At 35.6% G+C, this 24,149-nt stretch overlaps 4 protein-coding genes and 1 pseudogene across 5 annotated transcripts; 1 reads left to right on the top strand and 4 right to left on the bottom strand.

The window, feature by feature from the left end:
* Positions 1-73: 73 nt before the first annotated feature.
* On the top strand, positions 74-9,448 carry LOC110694763. Its single transcript, XM_021871934.1, has 2 exons — positions 74-480; positions 8,989-9,448. Exons 1-2 carry the CDS (start codon positions 274-276, stop codon positions 9,226-9,228), a joined length of 447 nt encoding a protein of 148 aa, XP_021727626.1. The 5' UTR covers positions 74-273; the 3' UTR covers positions 9,229-9,448.
* Positions 2,767-7,268, bottom strand: LOC110694631 (pentatricopeptide repeat-containing protein At3g26630, chloroplastic-like). Of its 2 annotated transcripts, none has more exons than XM_021871786.1 (3): positions 5,542-7,268; positions 3,706-3,799; positions 2,767-3,210 (listed from the first exon to the last, which is right to left on the bottom strand). In XM_021871786.1, the coding sequence occupies exon 1, from the start codon at positions 7,083-7,085 to the stop codon at positions 5,799-5,801; it is 1,287 nt and encodes a 428-aa protein (XP_021727478.1). In that variant the 5' UTR covers positions 7,086-7,268; the 3' UTR covers positions 2,767-3,210; positions 3,706-3,799; positions 5,542-5,798. The 2 variants fall into 2 exon arrangements, with proteins under 2 accessions (XP_021727478.1, XP_021727479.1); XM_021871787.1 differs by having other exon boundaries at positions 2,767-3,164.
* Positions 3,871-5,130, bottom strand: LOC110694632. The gene has a single exon (XM_021871789.1). It carries the CDS (start codon positions 4,436-4,438, stop codon positions 4,232-4,234), a length of 207 nt encoding a protein of 68 aa, XP_021727481.1. The 5' UTR covers positions 4,439-5,130; the 3' UTR covers positions 3,871-4,231.
* Positions 9,286-11,817, bottom strand: LOC110694762 (annotated as a pseudogene).
* A 7,356-nt stretch (positions 11,818-19,173) lies between these two features.
* On the bottom strand, positions 19,174-23,577 carry LOC110694630 (wall-associated receptor kinase-like 6). Its single transcript, XM_021871785.1, has 2 exons — positions 22,534-23,577; positions 19,174-20,746 (listed from the first exon to the last, which is right to left on the bottom strand). The coding sequence occupies exons 1-2, from the start codon at positions 23,468-23,470 to the stop codon at positions 19,368-19,370; spliced, it is 2,316 nt and encodes a 771-aa protein (XP_021727477.1). The 5' UTR covers positions 23,471-23,577; the 3' UTR covers positions 19,174-19,367.
* Between the last annotated feature and the right edge of the window lie 572 nt (positions 23,578-24,149).

The following is a 24,149-nucleotide window of genomic DNA, read 5'->3' as shown; positions in this document are numbered from 1 at the left end:
AGATTTTCCTGCATACATCTGGAGCTTGTAGACTAAATATATACTATACGTGATCGATCGCAATAGCTTGATTCTGTCGTCATCTGAACTTTAATTTTCTTTTGCAGTAGACACTTTTCTTCATGAGCACTCCTTTCATTTTGTCACAGTCCTTCACCTTTTAAATAACCAAACAAATGCAAATATGACTTCATTATACCACCATACCACATTATACACTGCTTCATTAAAAAAGAAAGTGAAAAATAAGATCATCAAACAAAAAGAAGCAGAATGGGTGATTGGGGGCCTGTTTTCGTGGCGGTGGTGTTGTTCATATTACTAACACCAGGGCTTCTTGTACAGATTCCTGGTCGCAGCAGGGTGGTTGAGTTTAGTAGCTTCAACACGAGCGGTCCTTCCATACTGGTTCATTCGCTCATCTTTTTCACTTTGATCAGCATCTTATTGCTAGCTGCTGGTGTTCATGTCTACATAGGCTAACAAGGATTGCCGTAAGCTCGGTGTGCCACTGATCATAATTTATGTGAGTTTCTTGTAAAAAATATATCATGATGGAACATAATTTATGATCCTGATTAGTTGTACAAGGTAAAAAAAAATTCCTTGGTACCGGATTTTTTTTCTCTGTTTTTAATGTCTCCTATAAATTTTTGTAATTTCTTGATCATACAATATTGTATGATTCCCAATTCTCTCCAGTCTCCACCCAACTAATTGATGGACTAGATTTGTGTTTGTTTGTTTTTTTCATTCATCAGCAAGATTTGTGTCTGTTGATGTGATGTAGAGTTTCATGATTTATTACTCAATACAATTCTTAATTTAAAGTCTACAATTCCTATGTGTGCATATTATCTTGGGGGTTTCAGTGAAGCAGGGAAAATGCTACCTAAAAACTTAGCTGTCCATTATAGTACATACTCTCTCCTTTCCGTTTCTGCAAGATTGTCCCATTAAAGTATTGTTATTGTTTAACATTTTTCATTAGGCGGAGTGACAACGGAGAAAGAAAATTCTTAGGAACAAGAGTAGCGTATCATTTACTCTGTATAAATGACTAGTAAATGTCTAGCCATTTACTGTTTGAGGCAAACTTAAAGGTACAAACCGAATAGGAAACTCGAGCAAGCTTACACGGATCGATAGAAGGGGTTATTTTGATACCAATCTGCCATGTCATAGAATACTTTGATTCATGTCTGTTGTAGATCAAGGCCGGATTATCCTTCGCGCTATTCATATAGCCAAGGGCTTTGCCAGTAGGTTGCTCTCCTTACCGGTATAGCTAGTGTTATTAGTCGCACTTTTATTATTGAAATTAGATTAAAGAGCCCCATTTTTCCATTGCAATAACTTCTCATCTGTCAAAGTAACTTTATTTGACCAAAATTGTTTAATTAACTATTTATATGTGAAGTGGTCACACCATCAACTAATGGTGTGGCTGCCAGCTGTCCACATATAAGAATATATGCGCATATATATCTTACTTGAAATATTACAAAGAAGAACAATTGAAAATGATTTGATTATAACAAAATATATTGAATCTTTCCTATAAAAGTATAAAGAAATGTATTTTGGCAGAAAATTAAAATTTTGTAACGAGGAGTAACCAAAATATACATAGAAGATTCTTTCTATTGAAAACATATCATTGAGATTTTATTACTTGCATGCCTTTCCATATCTTAGCTCCAGTCATTTACTATAATAAGATAATGACCATAATTATCCAATAATAATGACCATATCTTAGCTCAAGTCATTTACTATAATGCTTCATATACAGGGGCGGATCTAGGGGGGGTTCAAGGGGGTTCATTGAACCCACAGATTTTTTGGAAAAAAATTATAAATTTTAATTTTTTTAAAAAAATAATAAAATAAAAAGGTTTAAAAGAAATTTTTGTGAGAATAATTATCACACGGGTAAGTTTGGTGCATTGGTAATTCTCTGAATAATAGAGCAGCGCGCCCCTTTAATACATTACGTCTTAGGTTCGACTCCTACTGCCCTCTTTTTTTTGTACTTTTTTTTTTAACTCCTTACATTCACTTTTCAATATTTCATATTTCAAAAATCAAACATCAGACATTTTTCCCCAAATTCCCAAACACCAAAACCCTAACCTTGCTTGACACCCTATGACCCTAGCCAGTAGCCACTAGCCGCGGCGGCACCGCACACCGAGACACCGACCGTCGACCACCTCACGTCCACACGGAGTGACGGAGACACGGATGAGTGGACGAGGGATGACTCACGACTGTTCTGTCTTCTACTCTTCTGAGTTCAGATTTCAAGTTCTTCTAGTTCTACAATTGTGAGTCCTCTTAATCTCTTATTCCTCTACTAGTCTACTCCTATTAATTCTTAATCTTGGTTTGCTTGTTTTATTTTTTAAATTGGTTTATGGTTTTGATACATTGTTGAATTCTTGAATTGTTGAGAAATTGAATTGTAGAAAGTTAGAAGTTAGAAACTTAGAATTATAAATTTTTACTTGTTCTGTTAATTGAAATTTGATAATTAGAAGAAGTTTATATTGTCAAATTTGTGTTTATTGGGGACTTGTGATTTTAATTGATAATTAATTGTGTATTTTGTGTATTATTGTAGATTGTAGAGCTTTTGTTACTATGATTATAATTGATGATTAACTAGAAGAAGTTTTTTTTATTTTTTTATTGTGTAATCCATCCATTTGTAATAAAAAATTGAATTTATGTATTGAATTTTTAATCAATATATGATCATCGTTTTTTTTTTAAGATTTCGAACCCACAGTTCGGAATTCCTGGGTACGCCACTGTTCATATATATATATGCTTAACATCACGTTTAAGTCATACTCCCTTTAATAAATCCATCACGTTCTTAAAGGAGAGATAACCCAGCCAAAATAGAAAGGTGCAATACTAGTATGGAGATACATTTGAGTCATATGTTCTTAGCTATGATAAATTAGTAATAGCAACACCTCTGTTCTTGCTGTTGTCGCCTGGCACGGTGGCTCAAATACCCGGAGAAGCAAAGTGGGTCGAATTCTGCAACGTTAAAACAAGCGGGAAGTCTATTTTCTTTCATGGATTTCTCTACTTCCTCATCAGTCTCTTCATTGTATTTGTAGTCTCACGCTTCATCCATTTGTAGCCAGCTAAAAATCAATTTGCAGGCTCTTAGAACATCCAGTTAATTATCTTCTGTTAAATTAAGAATAATAACTGTTATTATTGGTCTTACGACAATGATTTAAGTATATATGTTGTTCATGTTGATAGTTGATTTAAGTCTAGTACAAATTCAATTATTTTATTCAATTTCACAGATGAATATAATTCAAGTTGTTGAGTTCCAAGGAAAAACTTCATTTACACGAGTTTGATTACGTGTTAGCGTACATACTAAGCATCACTATAGGTACTTCTGCAGTTCTGTTCTGTTAAATCAAAATAATAGGCCACATTCATCATTAATACGGAATAATAGTTGTTAATCAACATATGGGTATTACTGTATACATATGAAGATTTTTTAAGAAAATGAAAATCGGATGCTACCAACATTTGGTCAAATAAGTCAAATGTGACCTTTTTGTTAAAAGCCCCAAAAAAACCTTGAAAATTGTATGTTCAACGGTTCATACTTTACCTACCATTATAGTACTAGTTTACTGGCCAAGTAATTAATCTGAGTACCTCAAAATAAATGGCCAAGCCTGCATATTGGAGGCGATAGGCCAAGATTCATGGGCAGCTGGCCTCTTTATCTTACCAAAAAATAGGGCAGTTGCTGAAAAAACAAACAAAAAAAAAAAGCAGAAGATATAAATTCATTACACCAAAATTGATAAATACGAAGTATATGAATTAAATTAATTGATAGTTGAAATTTTATTACACCATGAAATGAGTGGAATCCCTCGTCCCTGATAATTTCAGAGACAGGGACACGGACAGTCCTTAATGCAGAATAAACTTGATAATTAGCGAGGAAAACATTTTGCTACAAGAAAAAAGTCTCAAATTCCTAAAGAAACTTGCAGAATAGTACAGCATCAATTTGTTCTCTTATTTATGCTGAAGCAGAGCTGAAACATAAACGCAATCTAAATTCAAAAAATTAAGGAAATTAAAAATTGCCTCCCCTCCCTTCAGACCCTCACTTCAGATGTATTACTGAAAGCTAAGCAGCTTTATCTTCAGAAAAAAATCTTGCAGCCTCTTAGACATAGAGATGGATATCAAGAAAAACAAGGAATAACATAACAAGCAAACCATAGATGACAGCATGGAAAAGAATGGATGCTGCACTGGTCTTCATGTTCATGAAACTTACTGGTTGTTGCTTTCCGGGTATTTGAAGAATCAGACCTGGTTGGAGGAACGCAAACAGGGCTGAAGCTATGAGCGGTGAAGCCCAATCGTTCATTTTTTCTCTAACTTGAACGAAAATCTATCTGTATTAAGTGTGCACTGATGAATACTTTGTGGAGATGAGGGATAAGTGATATGGGCAAAGGCAGAAAAAAAGGCAAAGCCAGGAAATGAGAATGTAAAGCAAGGGGTCAGACCCAAATTATTATACAAGTGTACTAAGATATGGAAGAGAATAGGATACCCATAAAGCTAAATAATTGAAGAATCAATAACCCAACTTTCCCTCTTTAACATTATCTCATGACTTTAATTTGCCTAGATAAGGTAGCATTTTAGGAGTCAAGCTCACATGCACCTTTGAAGGGTGTATCTAGTTGTGCTTTCAGTTGATAGCTGCCCGTTGTCCCTAATTGCGGATTTCTTTTGAGGGCTAAAATAATCTCGATCACCTACCAATTATATGGGCTAATATGAGTTGCTAATATAGTTTAGTGGTTGGGAGGGACAGGGGACCCTACAGCAGATAAAGTTTATTCTACTTGGTTAAAATATACAGGCATGCCCATTCCACTTAGCAAGAGTCAAATGGAGGCCTTTCCAGTGACTAGAAAGTAGCAAACAGGAATATCTAGAATTTTCTATTGATGTTTAAGGACTAAGAAAAACAAATCTTTGAGCTTGCGCAATATAAACATCTATTTAGCGGAAAGCTAGACATTTTATACCCTCTTATTTGTCTGAATTGGAGACTTGCATCATCGATGTTTCAATGTATGACTCCTAGGACACAATATTTGCTGTCAAACTGAATTGATGGGGATTTGAGAAAAATTGATCAATGGGACCCAATCATCATGAAAGGGAGGGAAAATACAACTGCTAATTAAGATTATTACTCATGGACATCAGGACATGGTTGAACATCAATATATCAATCCGTCTCTTAACTCGGACACTTCATGTATCAAGATAGATAGTTATTCTTCTGACTACAGACTACTACAAATCAATAGCAATTCAGTTGTTCATAACATCATCCATTCTGTTAAAAATTCATACAAGTACTACATATGATTTCTATATTTCATGAAAATTAAATCTATTTGCAGCATGAGAATTTGAGGAAAAGAAAAATTAGAAAGAAAATGCATATACCCCATGTTCACTCCAAGCCTGGTTTCCATCATAGGTATTGGGATCATGGCCTAGATGGTTGCAGCCACCAGAAATTTGTACCTGTACACTATTTTATTGACTTTGAATCGACACCTAAGTTCCACAACCTGGTAGCTTGCAGCTTGAGCTCATTTGGAAATTACCATCACGGTCAATCATTTTACACACAGAAGGCATATCATCCAAGTGATCCAACAAGCCAATGAAAACACTAGGTACTCTAAAAATCATACAACTCATCTAGGTAAGCTAGCATAAAGGCTTTCCTCAAACATCTCAGTTTCAGTCATCTGTACAAAGCTTTGACCTTCGTCTGAAATGGTCTCGGCATTATCCTTTGCACGACTCCACAGTTCAAACATACAAACATAATGTTCTAATATAGGCACAATACCACACTCTTCAATCATGAATTTAAAGTAATTTAGACCTTCATCCACTCTCTGTGTTTGAAGACAAGCACTCAATACCCCAACAAATGTGATTTCATCAGGCATTACCTTTTCCTTAATCATCTCCTCAAAAAGTCCCAATGCCACATCCCCACACCCGTGCACACCCAAGCTCGAAATCATCGAGTTCCAAGTAGCTAAGCTCCTTCTTTCCATCATATGAAACACTTTTATTGCCTCTTCTAAGCTACCACATTTACTATACATGTCAAGGAGGGCTGTTCCAAGGTATACATCCAATTTAAACCCATTACTCAAAGCATATTCATGGAGCCAAGCCCCTAAACTAAGACTCCCCAGCTCAGTACACGCTCTCAGCAAACTAACAAGAGTAAACTCATTAGGTTTCACTCCTTCAACCTGCATTTGGGAGAACAACTCGAACGCCTCTTGAGGCCTCCCATTCGACACATACCCATTGATCATAGCAGTCCAAGAAACCACATTTCTCACAGGCATTTGATCAAACAGTTTCCTAGCACAATCCAACTCCCCAAACCCAACCAAACCCGAAACCATCGTAGTCCAAGACACAACATTTTTCACAGGAATTTCGTCGAACACCTTGCGTGCACACTCTGAACTCCCACATTTCAAGTACATATCCAAAAGGGTATTCTTAACAAACAAATCTTTACAATAAAACCCAGATTTAATAACAGAAGCATGAACCTCCTTACCCTTTTCAACAGCCGAAGAAGCAGCGCAAGCTTTAATGACAAAAGGGAAGGTGAATTTATCAGGTGGTACCCCAGCACATATCATAAGATTGTACAAAATGAGAGACTTTGAAGAAGAAGAGTTGATTGTATGAGCTCTGATGATGAGATTCCAGGAGAAGGTTGAAGGAGATTGAATTCGATGGAAGATTGAAGAAGCGTAGTTGAGATTGCCAAAGGAAGAATAAAGGCGGAGTAACTGGGAGGCAAGAATTGGGTTGGTAGAGAGATTTGAACGGATGATTTTAGCATGGATTTGGGTAAGATGTTGTGAGTTAGTGCAGTTTTGAAGGAGAGGCTGGAAGTTTGGAGGAGAGAGAGAATCGGGAGGGAAGGAGAAGCATAAGGCCATGAAAGCAGCTGCTCTGAACTCGGAGGCTCAGAGCATTGCTGAAAGTGCCCGAGGGTCAAGGGGATGTAACCGTGGCTCGTGGATGGATTAGGCGGGCCACCTAAGTGCTTGTTCGTTCACATATTCCCTGTTGTTACTTCAATGATTCAATCCGATTATCTTCGTCGAATCCTCTGACTTTTAAAAATTCACATTTTACTCCTAATGTAAGGAAAATTTTATGGATATATGAGAGTAATTACAATGGTCGGCTAATTCTTTTAAATTTTTAATAGCTTGTTATGTCACATCTTCTAGCTACAATAATTCTAGATATTTGTTGCTCTAATAATTAAGTTAGTTGTAAATTAATTAATTTTTAAATTAATAATACTTTTTATTTAATAAATATTTACCAAGCTAATTAGCTCCACAAAGCTAATTTGCTTGCCAAAGCTAGTCAACAAGATGTGCAACAATGGTATAGCTACTAGCTTAATATTTTTAATATTTGCAAGCTAGTCTCTTTTCCTAACTATTGGAGTTGCTCTGACAATATAATATATTACTCCTTCCGTTTTCAAAAATACTTGCTCCATTTCTCCATGAGTGGAGTTTTCGGAGAAATGGGAGAAAATAATAAAATATGGATGTAGTGGGGTGGGTGGAAGAATAAAAAATTATAAAAAGCAAAAGTAATTGAGGGAATTGGAAGAGAGAAAATATGAAATTAATAAAATATGATTTTGTTGGGTCCACTAGTAGAGAGAAATGAATTAAATATTGTAAAAACTTTCTAAATAAGAAAATGGAGCAAGTGCTTAAAAACGGCAAAGTGGAGCAAGTATTTAAAAATAGGGGGAGTATGATGTATGGAGTAGGAATATTTTGTAACCTTATGATTGAACACAAAGTTTAATCTTATTAGAAATGCAAATGTTGTAAACTTGTAATAATGAAACAACGGAAGAATTATTTAAGTAATAATGAAACAACGGAAGAATTATTTAAGTAATTTAGTGTATGAATTTTGGTTTGGTCTAGAATGATGAAATTCTATTGTGTTGATTTTCTGATCTTGTACTAATACACAATCAAATTCGATGGAATCTTGATAGTTAAGTTTTAATGTGCATTTTAAAAAGTATCAAATTTAACCATTTTTTATCGCGTAAAAAAACTTGAAACTCCATAATATAGAATTTGAAATAAAATAATTCATAGTAATAGGGGGTATACACCTAAATTAAATAAATAACCAAAATAAGTACAAGTAATTTATGAAAAAAGTTGAATACAAAGCTACTCCATCTTCCCAGAATATATGACATAGTCAACATTTTACACATGTCAATGCACTAATTTAACTTTATTTTTATATAATTAAATATTAATGAAAATTATTTTAAAAATTATATTATGAAACTTTATATTAATATCTATCTAACAACATATTTTATTCTATTATGTTAGTAAAAAATTATGTTCAAAGCTAATACATAAATAGTGAAAAAAGTCAAACGTCTCATGTATTCTGAGACAGAGGGAGTATATTAAAAGTAAAGGTGTTTTAGACTTGTATAGAGTCAAAAAAACCGACTTAGTTTTCGACTTGTATAGAGTCTATAGACACAATAATTTAGTCATACTCCATAATTTGAACGAGACTAAGGCGATAAAAATACGTCCTTTGGTGCTTACCGAATAGCGAATAGCGGTACTTCCAAGTTCCAACACAATTGTCGCTCACATCACACTCCATTTTTCCTCCTCACACTACACACTTCTCAAGTCCCCTCTTTTCCACTTCCTTAATTTTCTCACCCCTCTTTCTCTCTCCTTCACCGACTATTCCAGAAAATCACCCAAAAATCCAAAACCCCGTAATTTCCTTAAACAGGGTAGGTGGGCCCCGTCAAAGTAACCGGTAACCGGGAAGAATAGAAGAGAGATAATGGCAGATTGGGCACCAGTACTAGTAGGAGTAGTACTATTCGTGTTATTGTCACCGGGATTACTGTTTCAGTTACCGGGTTACAACCGATCTGTTGAGTTCGGAGGTATGAAGACTAACGGCAAAGCCATCTTTATTCATACTCTTATTTTCTTTGCTCTTTATACTATTTTCATCCTCGCCGTTCGTATTCACATTTATACTGGCTGATCTAACGCTTCTTAATCTTCATTTTGCTTTGATGTTCAAATAATTTTTGAATTTGTATTTTGGGTTTGTAATTTCCTAATTGGACTCATGAAAGGTAATTGCTCTTTTATTTTCTTGTCAAATTAAAATTAGTTTGTAGAATTATTACCCCAAAAAAAAAAAAAAAAAAAAAAAAAGAAGAAGAAAAGCAAATGGGTAAAGATTGGGTTCTTTTTTAGCATTACTTTGCATTTCTCGCCTTTTGTTTTTCCTTCCTTTTTTTCAGCTTTTTTCTATGGCAATCATATTGGGATTCGATTTAGTTGCTAAAACAAAGTACTCGTAATTCTTTAGGAATTAGATGTGCACTACCGATTTACAAATGTTTCGATTAATTTCTGCTTGCTCGCTTATGCCATTTGGCGAGCAATGATTATGAATTTGCATGTAAATTTACTAAACTCGTAATTCTTCCAGTCAATGTCCATGGTAATAAAACTCCGTCCCCAAATTTTATATTGGCCACGGCTCACGGGTTGAACTCATATATGAAGTATTGTAAAGTTGTAATCAAGTAAATCAACCCCCTAAAATCCAAATCGCTCTTATAAATGCGTCCCATATGAGAGATTCCTCATTGGTTTATTAGTTGTAATCAACCCCTCTAATTTATTAATTGGTGTTTAAATAATTAAATGTACTTTGTATAATATTTATTACAATGAATTGAGGATCTAAATTTGGATGGTAAATTGATGGAAATGTGGCCTATTTATAAGAGATGGAAGAAATATACAATGCATTTGTTTTACTGTATTACCGAGCTTATTTATAGCAAAGAATAAGGTGCAACAAATTTGAGACTTGTGACATGGTGTAAGTGCTAACGAGGACGGTTCATTTCAGAGATGAGATCCATTTGCATCGAATACTGTCCATAGAACTCTGAACTTCCTGCATATTCGTTATTGCCATTCGAGGGCACGGGATATAGATCCTGGTCGATTATGTCAGTTGTCTGAATGTAGTTCTGCTTGACCAATTGATGCTTATATTGCTTCTTCAAACCCTCTAATTTAACAGCCACTTCCTTCATTGTCGGCCTATCTTCACGCTCGATGTTTAGACATTCCTTTACTAGTTTAGCCATTGTAACTAGCTGCTCTTTGCTTGCTTCCTTCACCAATTGAGAGTCTAGGATTTCCATCAAGTGGTCTTCTTTCATTGCCAAGGCAAAGTATGCTGCCAAATTTCTCTCTTCCATTTTCCTGTCCAAGGAGAGAGGCCTTTCCTTGGTTATGAGCTCGGCAAGAACAACTCCAAAGCTATAAACATCGCTTTTCTCTGTAAGCTGGCTTGTATGAAAGTACTCTGGATCTAAATATCCCAATGTTCCTTGAACTAGTGTTGTCACCCGAGTTTGATCCATCGCTATCAGCCTAGAGGCACCAAAATCAGATATTTTTGCTGTGTAGTTTTCATCTAATAATATGTTAGTGGATTTAACATCTATATGAATTATTGGTATTGAAGCGGCTGAATGTAGATATGCTAGTGCATCAGCAGCCTCTGCAGCAATTCTAATGCAATTTGCCCAAGTAAGCCAAGATATGCCACCCTTAGATCGATGGATATGCTCAAAGAGAGTACCATTTGAGATGAACTCATATACGAGCAAAGGAACCTCTGTTTCCAGACAACAGCCTAAGAGTTTTACGACATTTCGATGGTTAATCTGTGTCAGAATAACCACTTCGTTAATGAATTGCTCAACTTGAGTTTGATCAGCCACTCATGATTTTTTGATTGCAACTTCGCGACCATCCTTTAGATTTCCTTTGAATACTGTACCATAACCACCTCTACCCAAAATACGATCTTCACTGTAGTTATTTGTTGCGGCTTTTAGTTCATCAGCAGAAAATATATTGGAAGAATCCATAGTTCCTCCGGTTTGAAAAAGTTGATGCCTGTATAAGAATCCCCCATTTTGCTCAAAAAATTTCTCCCTCATTCTGATTAACTTCTTTTTCCTGACGGTAAAATATATCCAACTTGCTAATATGAGCAAGAACAATAATCCAAAGCTCATGCCTGCACAAAAATTTCAGGCAAAATTTATGTAAAAAACAATTTGAATTAGTTACATTCGGATTTAATAAATAAAAATCATCTTAGAATGTTAAAATAAAGTTACAAGTGAAATTCAGTTTAGTCAGTAATAATAATTGCAGAGGTTTTTCTTAACTATGGCAGCAACCAGCAAGGCTAGGCCACAAGGGCTTTACTCGAGCATAACCTATTAGCCAAAACGCTTAATCTTTCTAACGACATTGCTATGTAGCAAAGTATATTATAAAGCATAAGGTAGTGAATCCATATAGCTAAGAACACTGAGTGACTGAGGGGGAACTTACATAAACTGAACCTGGTAGCAAATAGTGATGAGTGAATGCTATAACAGCCGGTGCCATTGTTTAAACCATCACCCAAGTATCCTTTAGGACATGAGCATATGTAGCTGCCTTGGGTGTTAGTACAAATATGAGAGCATAAATTGGTTGGACCTCCACACTCATCAATATCTGCAAAATAAAAAATGTTAAGGTGCCATGGGTGTCAGTACAAAAAGGCTTTTTTTTTTTTTTTTTTTTTCCCTTACAAAACTACTTTTAGTATATAGGAAAACTCATTTGTTTATGCAAAATTGACAATATGATACGTTCTAGCTAATTCATCTCCATTAAAGGGCAAAATTTTAGTCTTTTGATTATGTTGAACTTACATGTATAGTGTCGTGCCTATATCTAAGTCTATCACACAATTTGATTGTTATGATTATGACGAACTTACATGTATAGTGTCGTGCTTATATCTAAGTCCATAAGTGTGTCGTTCGTAGTGGTCAATTGATATTAGATCATTATTTGTGAGGCTCATCAATTTAAAAATTTGAAAAGCCTTTATGTCCTACATTTTAATTAAAGACTTTTTATTCTTTATGTTCTATTTTACTTGCCTAGTTTTTATCTTTAAGAATCCTAATTTACATGATTCATTTATTATAAGAAATTTATCCCTTTCACTTTTTGTTTTGAGTTTGGTCTTCACCACCCATTTATTTTTCTCTAAACTTTTTTCACTTGCATAAATCCTATGCAAATGGATATAGGGCAAGTAATTTGAGATGGAGGATGAGTAATAAATCTCACAATATTATTTTACATTTATTAACTTTGTATCATTGCTCATTATGATTAAATAATTGACTCATTTTTATAACACTCACTCTTCTTGAGCCCTACTCGAGCCCTCAATTTAATGGAGATGCTCTTAAAAGTTTAGTGTAATGACCCACCTTATTTCAATCCAAACCTATGAAAATTAAATTTTTGAATAATTTCAACTTGTCGTGTGCTTCTGCGTTTATGTCCAAGGAAGCATGAGTGCAACATGACACATACATATAAGGTGTAAGTTGTGATTTTTGTAGTACTTCCTCTATACCTTATTTTTTTCCCTATTTGACTTTTTACGGTCTCTAAGACGCGTCTTCAAATGTATATATTTTCATTTCTATACGCGTTAAAAAATATTAAAATTTGATGTTAATAAACTATACAATGAGGCAAAAAATAAGTAACAATGAGGCGATCCTATACAATGAGGCGATTCTAACAAGATCTCACATGAATATATTATCCACTTATAAGTTAACGAGAATTCATGGTCAAAGTTTTAAAAGTTTGACCCATATTTTTACAATGGGGCAAAAAATAAGGGATGGAGGGAGTAGTTATTGTCTAACAACATTTTGTACTAGTTGGTCACACAATCAATAACATAGGGGAATTAATTGGAGTATCATGGTGGTAACTAAGATATGAGATCAAATTACGTCTACATCATTCCCTCCATGTGACTATACAGGGGTATATTTTGGTTGATGTATGTAGGAGTGTAGGACGATTGGACAACAAACTCATGCTGACTTCAACCATTACTGTATAGGCTGGTACAGAACATCAACTTAATAATAAAAAGGAAGGAAGTAGAAAGGGACCTGTACATCCAGGGGTAAGATAATGTCTTAGATACTACTATAGAACGTAATGCAGATGATGGTATTAGTACGGAGGGAGGGTGGGATAAAGAAGCAGGAGGGACTCTCTGTATAACCGAACCCATTCTGAACGAGCAAAATTCTGAGAGAGATTCTTCCAGATTAAACGAGGCGCCAGTAAGCTTTCAGTTTTCTATTGGGAAGGGTGAGGGGAAGTTGAAGAATATTAGAAGAAAGGGAGGAGGAAAGCAGAACCCAAAGCAGGAGAATAAGGGGGAACAAAACATACTTAGGAGTTCGGGTGATGGAGAAACAGGCTTGCAGGGATCAGGGGGTAAACGCAAGTTTGCTGACAATATGGAGATTGATGGTCAGGAACGTGAGGAACGTTACTTGGAGAAAAAGAAGGGCAGAATGGAGGATATGGAGGGCACTGATTGCATGTTGATGAAAGTAGCGGTGGTGGAGCAAATCCCACCCCGCGAACAGCCATGAAAATATTAAGTTGGAACTGTTGGGGAATTGGCAACTCCCGGACAGTTCACTCCCTCCGAGACCTTTGCTGGAGGGAATTGCCAAATGTGGTTTTTGTTATGGAAACCAAAATCAGTGCGAGTAGACTTGAAATAGTTAAGAGGAAGTGTGGATTTACTGAAGGTATTTGTGTGAGTAGTATTGGATTGTCAGGGGGGATTGGTTTATGGTGGAGGGATGTGAAAGCTCATGTCTTTTCTTATTCGGCACATCATATAGCGGTGGATATTATGGATGAGAATGATAGGGCTTTATGGAGGGCAGTGGATATTTATGGGTGGCCAGAAACAGCCAACAAATACCGTACATGGCAGCTTATGGAAAGTCTCCAATCATGTATCCAAGAGCCCATTGTCTATTTTGGAGACTTTAATGAGATCCTGAGTTTGAGTGAAAAGAGGGGTGGGCCGCAAAGAGAGGAGTGCTTTATGGATAAATTTAGGGAGGTGATTGACAGGCTTGGTGTTAGGGACTTAGGCTTCAAAGGTAACGCTTATACATGGCAGAGGGGGTTATCTGAAGCTACGCTTGTGCAGGAGAGGTTAGACAGGTTCATTGCAAATACTCCATGGTGTGACTTGTTCCCGTCGAATGAGGTTCAACACTTGCCTTTGAATACCTGTAGGTCTGACCATGCGCCAATCATCATGCGGGCTGGGAATAGAGAGGAAAATAAGAGAAAGAAAAAAGTATTCCGTTTTGAGGCGTTTTGGTTATCTGATGCAGAGTGTGAAGCAGTGGTTAGGGAGGCATGGACTGGAGGGTTGTATGGAGATATCCCAACAAGAGTTGCTGGATGTGCGACAGATTTAGAGAGGTGGGCTGCCCGAAAGTTTGGAAGCTTGAAACGGAAAATCCGTAGAGCTGAGGAAGACTTGCTGTGTTTACAGCGCGGGATGATGGATAATAATAGGTTGATACAATGTAGAGCTAAGTCTGAGGAGCTCGACCACCTGCATTTATTAGAAGAGTCATACTGGTACGCCAGAGCAAGGTCAAATGAGCTGAAAGACGGAGACAAGAACACTTCATACTTTCATCACAAAGCTAGTGCTCGAAAAGCAAAAAATGCAATAGCAGGTCTTGAAGATCAGAATGGGGTTTGGAGGCAAGATAAGAAGGGCATTGAACATGTGATTGCTGACTACTTTGCCACTCTTTTTGACTCGAATGGTATTGTTGGTGTTAATGAAGCTCTTGTGGGCATCTCTCAACAAGTTACAGAGGACATGAATGATAGCTTATGTGCTGCGCCTACGAGTGAAGAAATTCGAACTGCATTGTTTGAAATGCACCCTAACAAAGCCCCTGGTATAGATGGTATGCATGCCCTCTTCTACCAAAAATTCTGGCATATTGTTAGAGATGATATTATCAATTATATTACTAGTTGGTGGTCTGGTAACATTAACATTTCGGATATTAATAAAACGTGTATCGTTCTTATACCGAAATGTGAGAAACCCAAAAGAATGACTGAATATAGACCAATTAGTTTATGCAATGTTTTATATAAAATCATCGCTAAAACGCTTGCAAACAGATTAAAGCCATTACTAAACAAATTGATCTCCCCTCAACAGAGTGCGTTTGTGCCAGGTAGATTGATTACTGATAATGCCCTCTTAGCTTTTGAAGTCTTTCATTCGATGAAGAGGAGAGGGGAAGGGAGGTATGGGAATGTGGCTTTGAAACTAGATATGATGAAAGCATATGATAGAGTAGAGTGGGGATTTGTTGAACAGACTATGCTCAAGTTCGGTTTCAAGGTTGAATGGGTGTGCAATGTATTTCAACTGTATCTTTCCAGTTCAAAGTGAATGGGGATGTTGTTGGAAATGTGACTCCTAAACGTGGTCTCCGACAAGGAGATCCCATCTCCCCATATTTATTTCTCCTAGTAGCAGAAGCTTTCTCCACCCTATTGTCAAAAGCTGTCTTGGATGGTCATATTCATGGTGTGAAAGTTTGTAATGGTGCCCCACGAATATCCCATCTTCTTTTTGCCGATGACAGTATTCTGTTTATCCGAGCTAACACTCTTGAATGCAGGAAAATTGCAAATATCTTGCAGGTTTATGAAAATGCTTCAGGCCAGAAGATTAACCTCGGCAAATCTGAAGCTGTGTTTAGTAAAATGGTTCCTGCAGAAAGAAGACGTGAAATTTGTGCCCTTCTTGGAGTAAGACAGGTAAACAGAAATGAGAAATACCTTGGGATCCCGACAATCGTTGGTAGATCAAAAAAGGCTATCTTTTCTACATTAAAAGAAAGAATCTGGAAAAAACTTCAAGGGTGGAAGGAAAAATTAATGTCAAAGCCGGGGAAGGAAATTTTGATTAAAGCAGTAGCTCAAGCAATCCCGACATATTTGATGGGTATCTTCAAAATTCCAGATGGCCTCCTTGATGAGATACACACAATTCTAGCCAGGTTCTGGTGGGGAAATGGTGACCAAGATAAAATGCATTGGAAGTCTTGGACCTCATTATGTTTACCAAAATCTAAGGGGGGATGGGGTTCCGAGACCTCAAAATTTTTAATCAGGCTCTATTGGCTAAACAGGGTTGGAGGTTAATGAAAGCTACGGAATCCCTTCTATCCCAGGTACTCAAGGCAAAGTATTTTAAGAATTCTGATTTTTTGGGTGCTCTGAGGGGCTTTGATCCAAGCTACACTTGGAGAAGTATTTGGGGGGCAAAATCATTACTATTAGAAGGCCTTCAATGGAGAGTGGGAGATGGTAATGATATTAGCGTATGGAGAGACAAGTGGGTACCACAGGCCTTCACCTTTAACAACCCAATTCCTCCTGCAAACGGCCTGCATGATGAAGACATTAGAGTGGCAGACTTGATGAATGAAGACAAAACTGAGTGGAATTTGCGGGAGATGAACCTTCATCTTAGAGAAGAGGATATTGATAGAATCCTGAACATCCGTCTTATAAGTGATTCAGGCAAGGATACTCAGTATTGGGGATTGACAGTAGATGGATGTTATACAGTGAAGTCTGGGTATTGGCTGGGCGTGTTAGGACATAATGCCGAACATATTGATCAGACTGAGGCGGCTTGGAAGCTCATATGGAAGTTGAATTGCCCCCCAAAAATTAAACATTTCCTCTGGAGAGCCTGTACTAAAACACTTTCAGTTAGTGCTGAGCTTCACCGAAGACATATAATAGAATCCAACAATTGTCAACGATGCGGTGGGGAGGAAGAGTCTATTTATCATGCTATTTTTGAGTGTCAGGATGCACAAATAATCTGGGTGGGAAGTGAGTTCAGTGCTACAATCCAAGAAGCAAATTCCACGGATTTTCTTGAGCTGCTACTTTGGATCTCAGAGAAGTTGCCACAGCAGGAGCTTATTACGTTCGTAGCACTTTGCTGGGCTTCATGGACTAGTAGAAATAAGTCTCTTTTCGATGATGAAAGACATGATGCTAAGCAACTGGCAGTGGGCTTCGTGAATTACACTAGAGATTATCAAACTTATGCTGCAAAAGTTCTTAACAGAGCAAATATTCGACAATATGGAAGTATCAGTCAGTGGCTAACCCCCCCTTCTGGTGTAATGAAAGTTAACACAGACGCTGCTATTCTAAGTACAGGGGTGGTGGGGCTCGGTGCTGTAATTAGAGATTGTGATGGACGACTGATTACTTCGGGAACAAGAAGGATTAAGGGGAACTGGGATCCTGGTATTGCAGAAGCAGCAGCAATGGCTTATGGCCTGGAACTAGCGAATAGGTTTGGCTACAACAATGTGTGGCTCGAAAGTGATTCACTTGGATCAGTTCAAAGAGTGCATTCAAAGCTGAAGGGTTATTCTTACTTATTTATGTTTATTAATCGCATTATTTGCTTAGGTGAATCTTTTAATTCCTTTGTTTGTAGCCATGTAAAGAGAGGGGGAAATACGGTAGCCCATTGGGTTGCTCGATCGGAGGTGTCAATCAACTCTGAAATTGTTCGCTTTGCTCCATTCCCGGAAAGCTTCCAAAAGCTTGCGGATATGGATATTGATTAATTAATATATTCCCCCGTTTGCTTCAAAAAAAATTAAGGCCTTGAGAGACTAGAACATAACCTATTGGTTTATTACTATTACTAATAGTTTTGATAGAGTTATGAGAAAGTGAATATTGGAAAACTTAGAGAGAATGAGAGAAAGCTTAGAGAGTATAAGAGAGCTTAATTATATTGATGAAAATACATGCAAGAGTATATGTATAGTACAAGATTAGAGCATTGAACATCACTAAACTATTACTAGGTACATTAGCTAATAGCCTAATAATAAGGGATAAAATTTTACTATAGAGTATAGAGTTAAAGTTAAGGACTAAATAAAGGGATTACAAATTATAAAAAAATAACTAATAATGATAATAATGATTTGATCATTTATTATCCTTTACAAGTTTCATTTAGAATTTTTAAAAAAATGTAATGCGTTTTGATGAGTTTTTAATTAACTTAAAATAGACAACAAAGTCTAATACTGAATGAATAAATCCTAAGTTAATGAAATATTCATTCACAAAGCTCTATCAAAATTATCATATCGGACATTAAGTGTGTCATATATGTCCAATCTTATTATAAAGCCTTTTTTTTGGGCTAACAGGGATATAGATTGATTAATTGTTCAACATAATGGTGTTAGGAGCTACAAATGGGTTTAGTAATACTAGAACTAGACGAAGTCGTAGCAAATACGAGATTATGATTACAGAAATCAATCATAATGATTTAATACATGATTATGATTACAGAGATCAATCATAATAATTTAATACAGTAATAGATGTTTTTCTTCAATACATGATTTAATCAGATTATGAGGATGTACGGGTATTGATATGAAGTGGTGGAATTTACATGGTTTAATTCGTTAATTCGTTGTTGTTTCTATGCAGTTTTTAAGTTTCTTAAGTCCTCAAATTTGACTTCTTCGAATAATAGGCGTTAAATGTCCCATATTTTTTCCTCCTCCTTTTCTCCCTTATTTTTTAATTTTTTTTTCTTGCTTTACTTTAATTTTACAGTAACAAAAAGTTGAACTCAAATGAAAAAGTAAAGAACTTTATTGGCTAGTGTATGTTGCCTTATGTGATTGTTCAACTTAAGGATTAGCTTATTAGCTAGCATTATAATACTATCTTTAATTTGTTTCTGTAAGTTCTTTGCACTATATTTGTTTGATTTGATAGTAAATATCACGTGTGTTCCTTATAGATTTATCAATACGTGCATTATTTTCATCATATCAACGTTATATTAGTTTAAATCATCAATGTCAAACATATTGACCTCAATACATATGTTGGAAACCTTTAAAAAAAAGTGTAAGGATATATATTAGAGAAAAGAAGGCAGTTCTTAACATAATTAGTTGCATTATAAAACAGTACTAGACCTAAGCATAACATCTCAACATATCTGATATGTGAAAAATAAGGTACTATAAGTGATACACAAAGTTACGTAAAGTCAATCCTGATCAACTTATAGCAAGGGTATGTAGCCAAACTAAACTACTGAAGATATCTACGTCATCTGGGATTGAATAATAAAGACAATTCAGATGATTGACAATAACGTGTATCCATACTAGATGTGGAGGAAGTTGCAACATTTTCATGGTATGAACTGTTATTAGTTGTTCCAGCAGCTAACACTTGCTCGAATTGTGAGCTGGTTTCTACTTCATCGGTTTGGGGCGACTCTTCTGTCTCTAGTATTAGTAGAACTTCTTTCATAGTGGGTCTTCTATGACCTTTCGGATTCAAGCATCGTGTTGCAAGATCAACAATAGTGTAAACCTCTTCCTTCGAACTCTCCTTTACCAAATCAGGGTCCACAATGTCAAGGAATTGAGAGTTTTCTGTATGAGAAAGAAACCATGACACCAAACTTCTATCTTGTTCACATATAGCACGTATTGCCTTTTGTCCGGTTAAAAGTTCAACAAGGACCACACCGAAACTGTAAACATCACTCTTCTCTGTATAGTGGTTAGTTTGGAAATATTCAGGATCCAAATAACCGAATGTTCCCATAACACGAGTTGTTACATGGGTTTGATCGGGAGCCACACTTTTTGATAACCCAAAATCCGATAGTTTTGCCCTATACTTATCATCCAAAAGAATGTTGGAAGATTTGATGTCCCTATGTAGTATGGGATAATAAGAAAAGGAATGCAGATAAGCAAGTGCTCCAGCTAAATCAGAAGCAATTTGCAAGCGCATCCTCCATGTGATTGGAAACTCTTCATTTAGATGATGTAGATGATTGAAAAGTGTTCCATTTGGGACAAACTCATAAACCAATAATGGGACTTCTGATTCCAAACAACATCCTAGTAACCTGACTATATTCCTATGAATTATTTGAGACATGATAACCACTTCGTTGATGAAATGTGCTCGTTGGCTTTCATTCAATGTCTTAGACTTTTTTACAGCAACAAGTCTCCCTTCACCTAGCATTCCTTTGTAAACGGTACCTTGTCCTCCTCGTCCAAGTATCCTGCTCTCATTAAAGTGGTCCGTGGCTTTCTCCAACTCATCAACGGTGAAGAAATATGTTCTTTCTACAATGCGTTCATCAGACAACATACGATGTTGCAACAACAAACCACCATTTTTCTTAAAGTTTCTAGCCTTTTGCTTTATAGTCTCTCTTTTTTTTATCACTATGTATAACCACCATCCAATTGGAGGCAATAGTAGAGATCCCAAAGTAGCAGCAAGACCTATAACTATATTCTTTTTAGAATAATCTGGAACAGAATCTCTTATACAACTGGTTCCATCCTTCCGACCATTTCCATGATATCCTTTAGGACAAGTACAATAGTAACTACCCGGAGTGTTTATACAAATATCAGAACAAGGGGAGCTTGAAAGATTTGCACACTCATCAATATCTGCATAGATGGATTTATACAAATACCTTTAATTCTCTTTTCATTCTAGAATAATTGACTTATACATTTCCCTTTTTTTTTTTTTTTTTCTCTCCAGTAACATATACTTCATTTGTTCCACAAAATTCCAACAAGCATGAAATTATGCAATTCAAAGCACATGTTATATGTTAAATATCTATAATTATATAAGAGTAAAAATTATAAAAAGTTGTTATTGTGAAAGTATTTTACGAGACGAATCTAACTAGACCCCACATGACTATATTTTACTTTACGTATAAATCATAATATGTGGTCAAACAATCGTGATGAATAGTGTAAAACACCAGTTGTTGCAATATTACTAGAACGGAAGAAGTAAATAGTATCGTTGAAATGTTGACGTTGTTAAATACAGTAGGTAATACTTTGTGAATTTTATTACTTTAAGAATAATTTTAATAACTACCAAAACTAGAAATAATGTGTACATAACTTCATATCTTTTCTTCTAGATTTGACTATATTATAAAAATTGTAGATTTAAAAAACGATGTAGTTCAATTACCTATTAGAACATCACTTTTTTTTTGGTGTGACCATTTACACCGTGTGACAAGGTAACACAGACCAAAATAATAATCAGGTAACCCAACTAACCCATGACCAACTAAGTAGCCCATAACTGAGTAACCCTTGACCGACCGAGTAACCCCGATCACACCGTGTGACCATTATTCACATATGAAAATTTGTAATTAGAATACTCTTCTTATTAATTAAAAAATAAGTGTCCAAGATAGAATGATATCTTCTTCATTTTATTAAAACATACAAGTAAAGCGTAGAAATCCATAGTACTCATAGTTGAGAATCCATTCATTTTACTTTTCATTTATACTACTTTTGCAGTCAATTAATTATTGGTAAAATTTTGAAATTAAACCTTTTCATTAAAGGATAATTAATATGATAATACAATAATGATAAAGAAGATAATAAAGTAAAAAAAAAAAAATGAGATGCAAAGTGCGGGATGGTGGCGCGCACTTATTGACAATATTGCCTTATTTTATGGAAAAATTGCACATGATTCAATATATACTTTGTATGAATCTAACCTGTTCCATATGGATATGTTATCTTATGTAGTACTTCTTTTGTTTTAATACACTTGTGATTTTTCACTATTTATATGTTATTAGATTTGTCAAAATGTATCTTATAAAATATTTTATTTTATTTTATTTTTATAATTTTTAATTTAATCTAATTGAAAATATTGATGATCTAAAGTTATGCCTCGACAAATGTGTAAATTAAATCCAAATATAGCATTTTAAAAAAATAAAGGGAGTAATAAATTATAAAAAATTCAAATATCAGAATGAATGATGTGAACAATGTCCAAAATTAATACTCCCTCCGCCTGCAATTATCTGCAACATTTACCTAAAATGGGTGCTCTATATTATTTGCAATAAATTTTTTTCTTTCCTTTTTGGGTAATATTTAACTATCAATTACCCACTATAATCCACTTTTTTGGTTAGTGGTCCCCTCCACCACCTATTACCCACTAACTAAAACCCACTCAAAACAAAATTAAGTGAGACCGTTTCTTTTCCCTCTATTTTCAACCTTAATTAAACCCACCAAAACTCAATTAAAACTCCCCTAAAAGTTTTGCTTAGGAGTTTGAAATATTGTTTTTTGTTGCAGATAACCTCGGGCGGAGGGAGTATTATAGAATTTGAAAAAAAAAAAAAAAAAAAAAACAGAGGAAGTAGTAAGTAGTAACTGACCTGTACATCCGGGGCTAAGATAAGGATTACCCTTGTAACCAGGTAGACAAGTGCATCTGTACCCCCCAGAGCCACTATCAACATCGTGGCAGCGGCTTTGATGGTGGCAAGCATAGTAGGACAAGTCTCTCTTAGCTATCTCACAACTAATATCATGAGAAAAATCATAATAATCCCAAACAAACCATTCGAGCACCACCGGAACACTGTCTCTGGTTCTATTGACGAAGTTAGGATCACCAAGGTCAGCGACACTAAAGTTGAATTTACTCGGATTTCCTATGAAAGCATAACCAGATGGATTTACGTGAGACACATTACTGTGATTCGCATTACTCTCTAATACTAAGGTGAAGTTATACAACCTCTGTGGGATGGTTGTTTGGCAGCAACCAAACCCTGAACACGACCCGTTTATCACCACTGATAAATTGCTACACACTACACTGCACCCCATTCCGAGAGGAGACGACCCTCTATAGGTACTTTCGGAAACAAGAAAACCAAAATCATCACAACCAACGACGATGAGCTTGTTTTCGGTGTCGGAATATACAAGTGGATACATGGTGAGATCTGTCTGCTCTACATACGGAGGAGTTGATTCTACTGCTACTCCATCTCGGTATAGTTTAGTTGTCACAAAGCTCTTAATAAGCATTTGGCCGGTAATGCTTATGTTCAGGACCTCAATGTTACTGCCGACCAAGAAGGGTTTTGGAGGGTCATTGCTGGAACTACGATTGCAGTCTATTATGAAAGACTCCCTAAGAGAACATGCGCTGCCGATACCAAATGGATAGTAAATCGTTACGTTGCCACAGCTAGGTTGGCAACCGGGCTTGGCGATTTTAGTGGCGAAAGTGGTTTTAGTAACACTAGACCATAGCAGTGGTAGGAGGAGATACAAGCCTCGTACCTCAAACATTTTTATCATTTTATCTTTTGGGTTTCAATTTGTGGGTTATGATATGTTAATATTATAAGGTAGACGCATGAAGTAATAATACTCATTTATTTATCAAGATGCTATAATAATTGAGATTCAACCAAAGGATAATGTGAACATTTAGCAGAGGATCGAGATAGTGTCCATTATTATATTGATGAATCTCTCACTTTTCAATTTAATTATCTTATATATCCAACGCATAGCTTATCACTAATTCACTATAATGTGAATATTTTATTGGTCACATCTTTTTGACTTTGGCGTTAACGTTACCTACTTTTTCCTCGTGATAAAGGAAATTGACCGCACATGGCTCCTGAAATAACTAATACAGTTAAATAAATCGTTGGGTTATGTAATGTAATTTTAACCTGGCTTGTCTAATTTTCATTGGTTTTAGTAAAGTTTTGTTATTAATTAATTTAATCAAGCATGTTATCTTTTAAAACAATAAATTAAGGGGCCAAAATAAAATACTGAACAAGTTCATATGAATCATGTCAATGTTATCAGTCATACCAATTTTGTTTATTATATGTGAATATGTGATTATATTAAATTCGTCAAATTATTTAGAAAAAATTGATCGGAATAATCCCAACTTAATAATCTCAACTTTCAGTTATTTTTTAATAATTCGAACTTTAACTTGAATTTGCTTCAA

Source organism: Chenopodium quinoa, unplaced genomic scaffold, assembly GCF_001683475.1.
Source record: "Chenopodium quinoa cultivar QQ74 unplaced genomic scaffold, ASM168347v1, whole genome shotgun sequence".
NCBI lineage: Eukaryota > Viridiplantae > Streptophyta > Magnoliopsida > Caryophyllales > Amaranthaceae > Chenopodium > Chenopodium quinoa.
The sequence above is the reverse complement of the archived record's forward strand: the minus strand, read 5'-3'. Positions and strand labels throughout refer to the sequence as shown.

What these genes read in the sequence shown, in the direction of transcription:
- LOC110694630 (XM_021871785.1), bottom strand. Translation starts at nt 23,470, where the DNA reads ATGATAAAAATGTTTGAGGTACGAGGCTTGTATCTCCTCCTACCACTG. An exon ending in TCTTAGCCCCGGATGTACAG is followed by an intron (nt 20,747 to 22,533) that starts GTCAGTTACTAC and finishes CCATCTATGCAG; the next exon opens with ATATTGATGAGTGTGCAAAT.
- LOC110694631 (XM_021871786.1), bottom strand. Translation starts at nt 7,085, where the DNA reads ATGGCCTTATGCTTCTCCTTCCCTCCCGATTCTCTCTCTCCTCCAAAC.
- LOC110694632 (XM_021871789.1), bottom strand. Translation starts at nt 4,438, where the DNA reads ATGAACGATTGGGCTTCACCGCTCATAGCTTCAGCCCTGTTTGCGTTC.
- LOC110694763 (XM_021871934.1), top strand. Translation starts at nt 274, where the DNA reads ATGGGTGATTGGGGGCCTGTTTTCGTGGCGGTGGTGTTGTTCATATTA. An exon ending in GTGTTCATGTCTACATAGGC is followed by an intron (nt 481 to 8,988) that starts TAACAAGGATTG and finishes CCGTCAAAGTAA; the next exon opens with CCGGTAACCGGGAAGAATAG.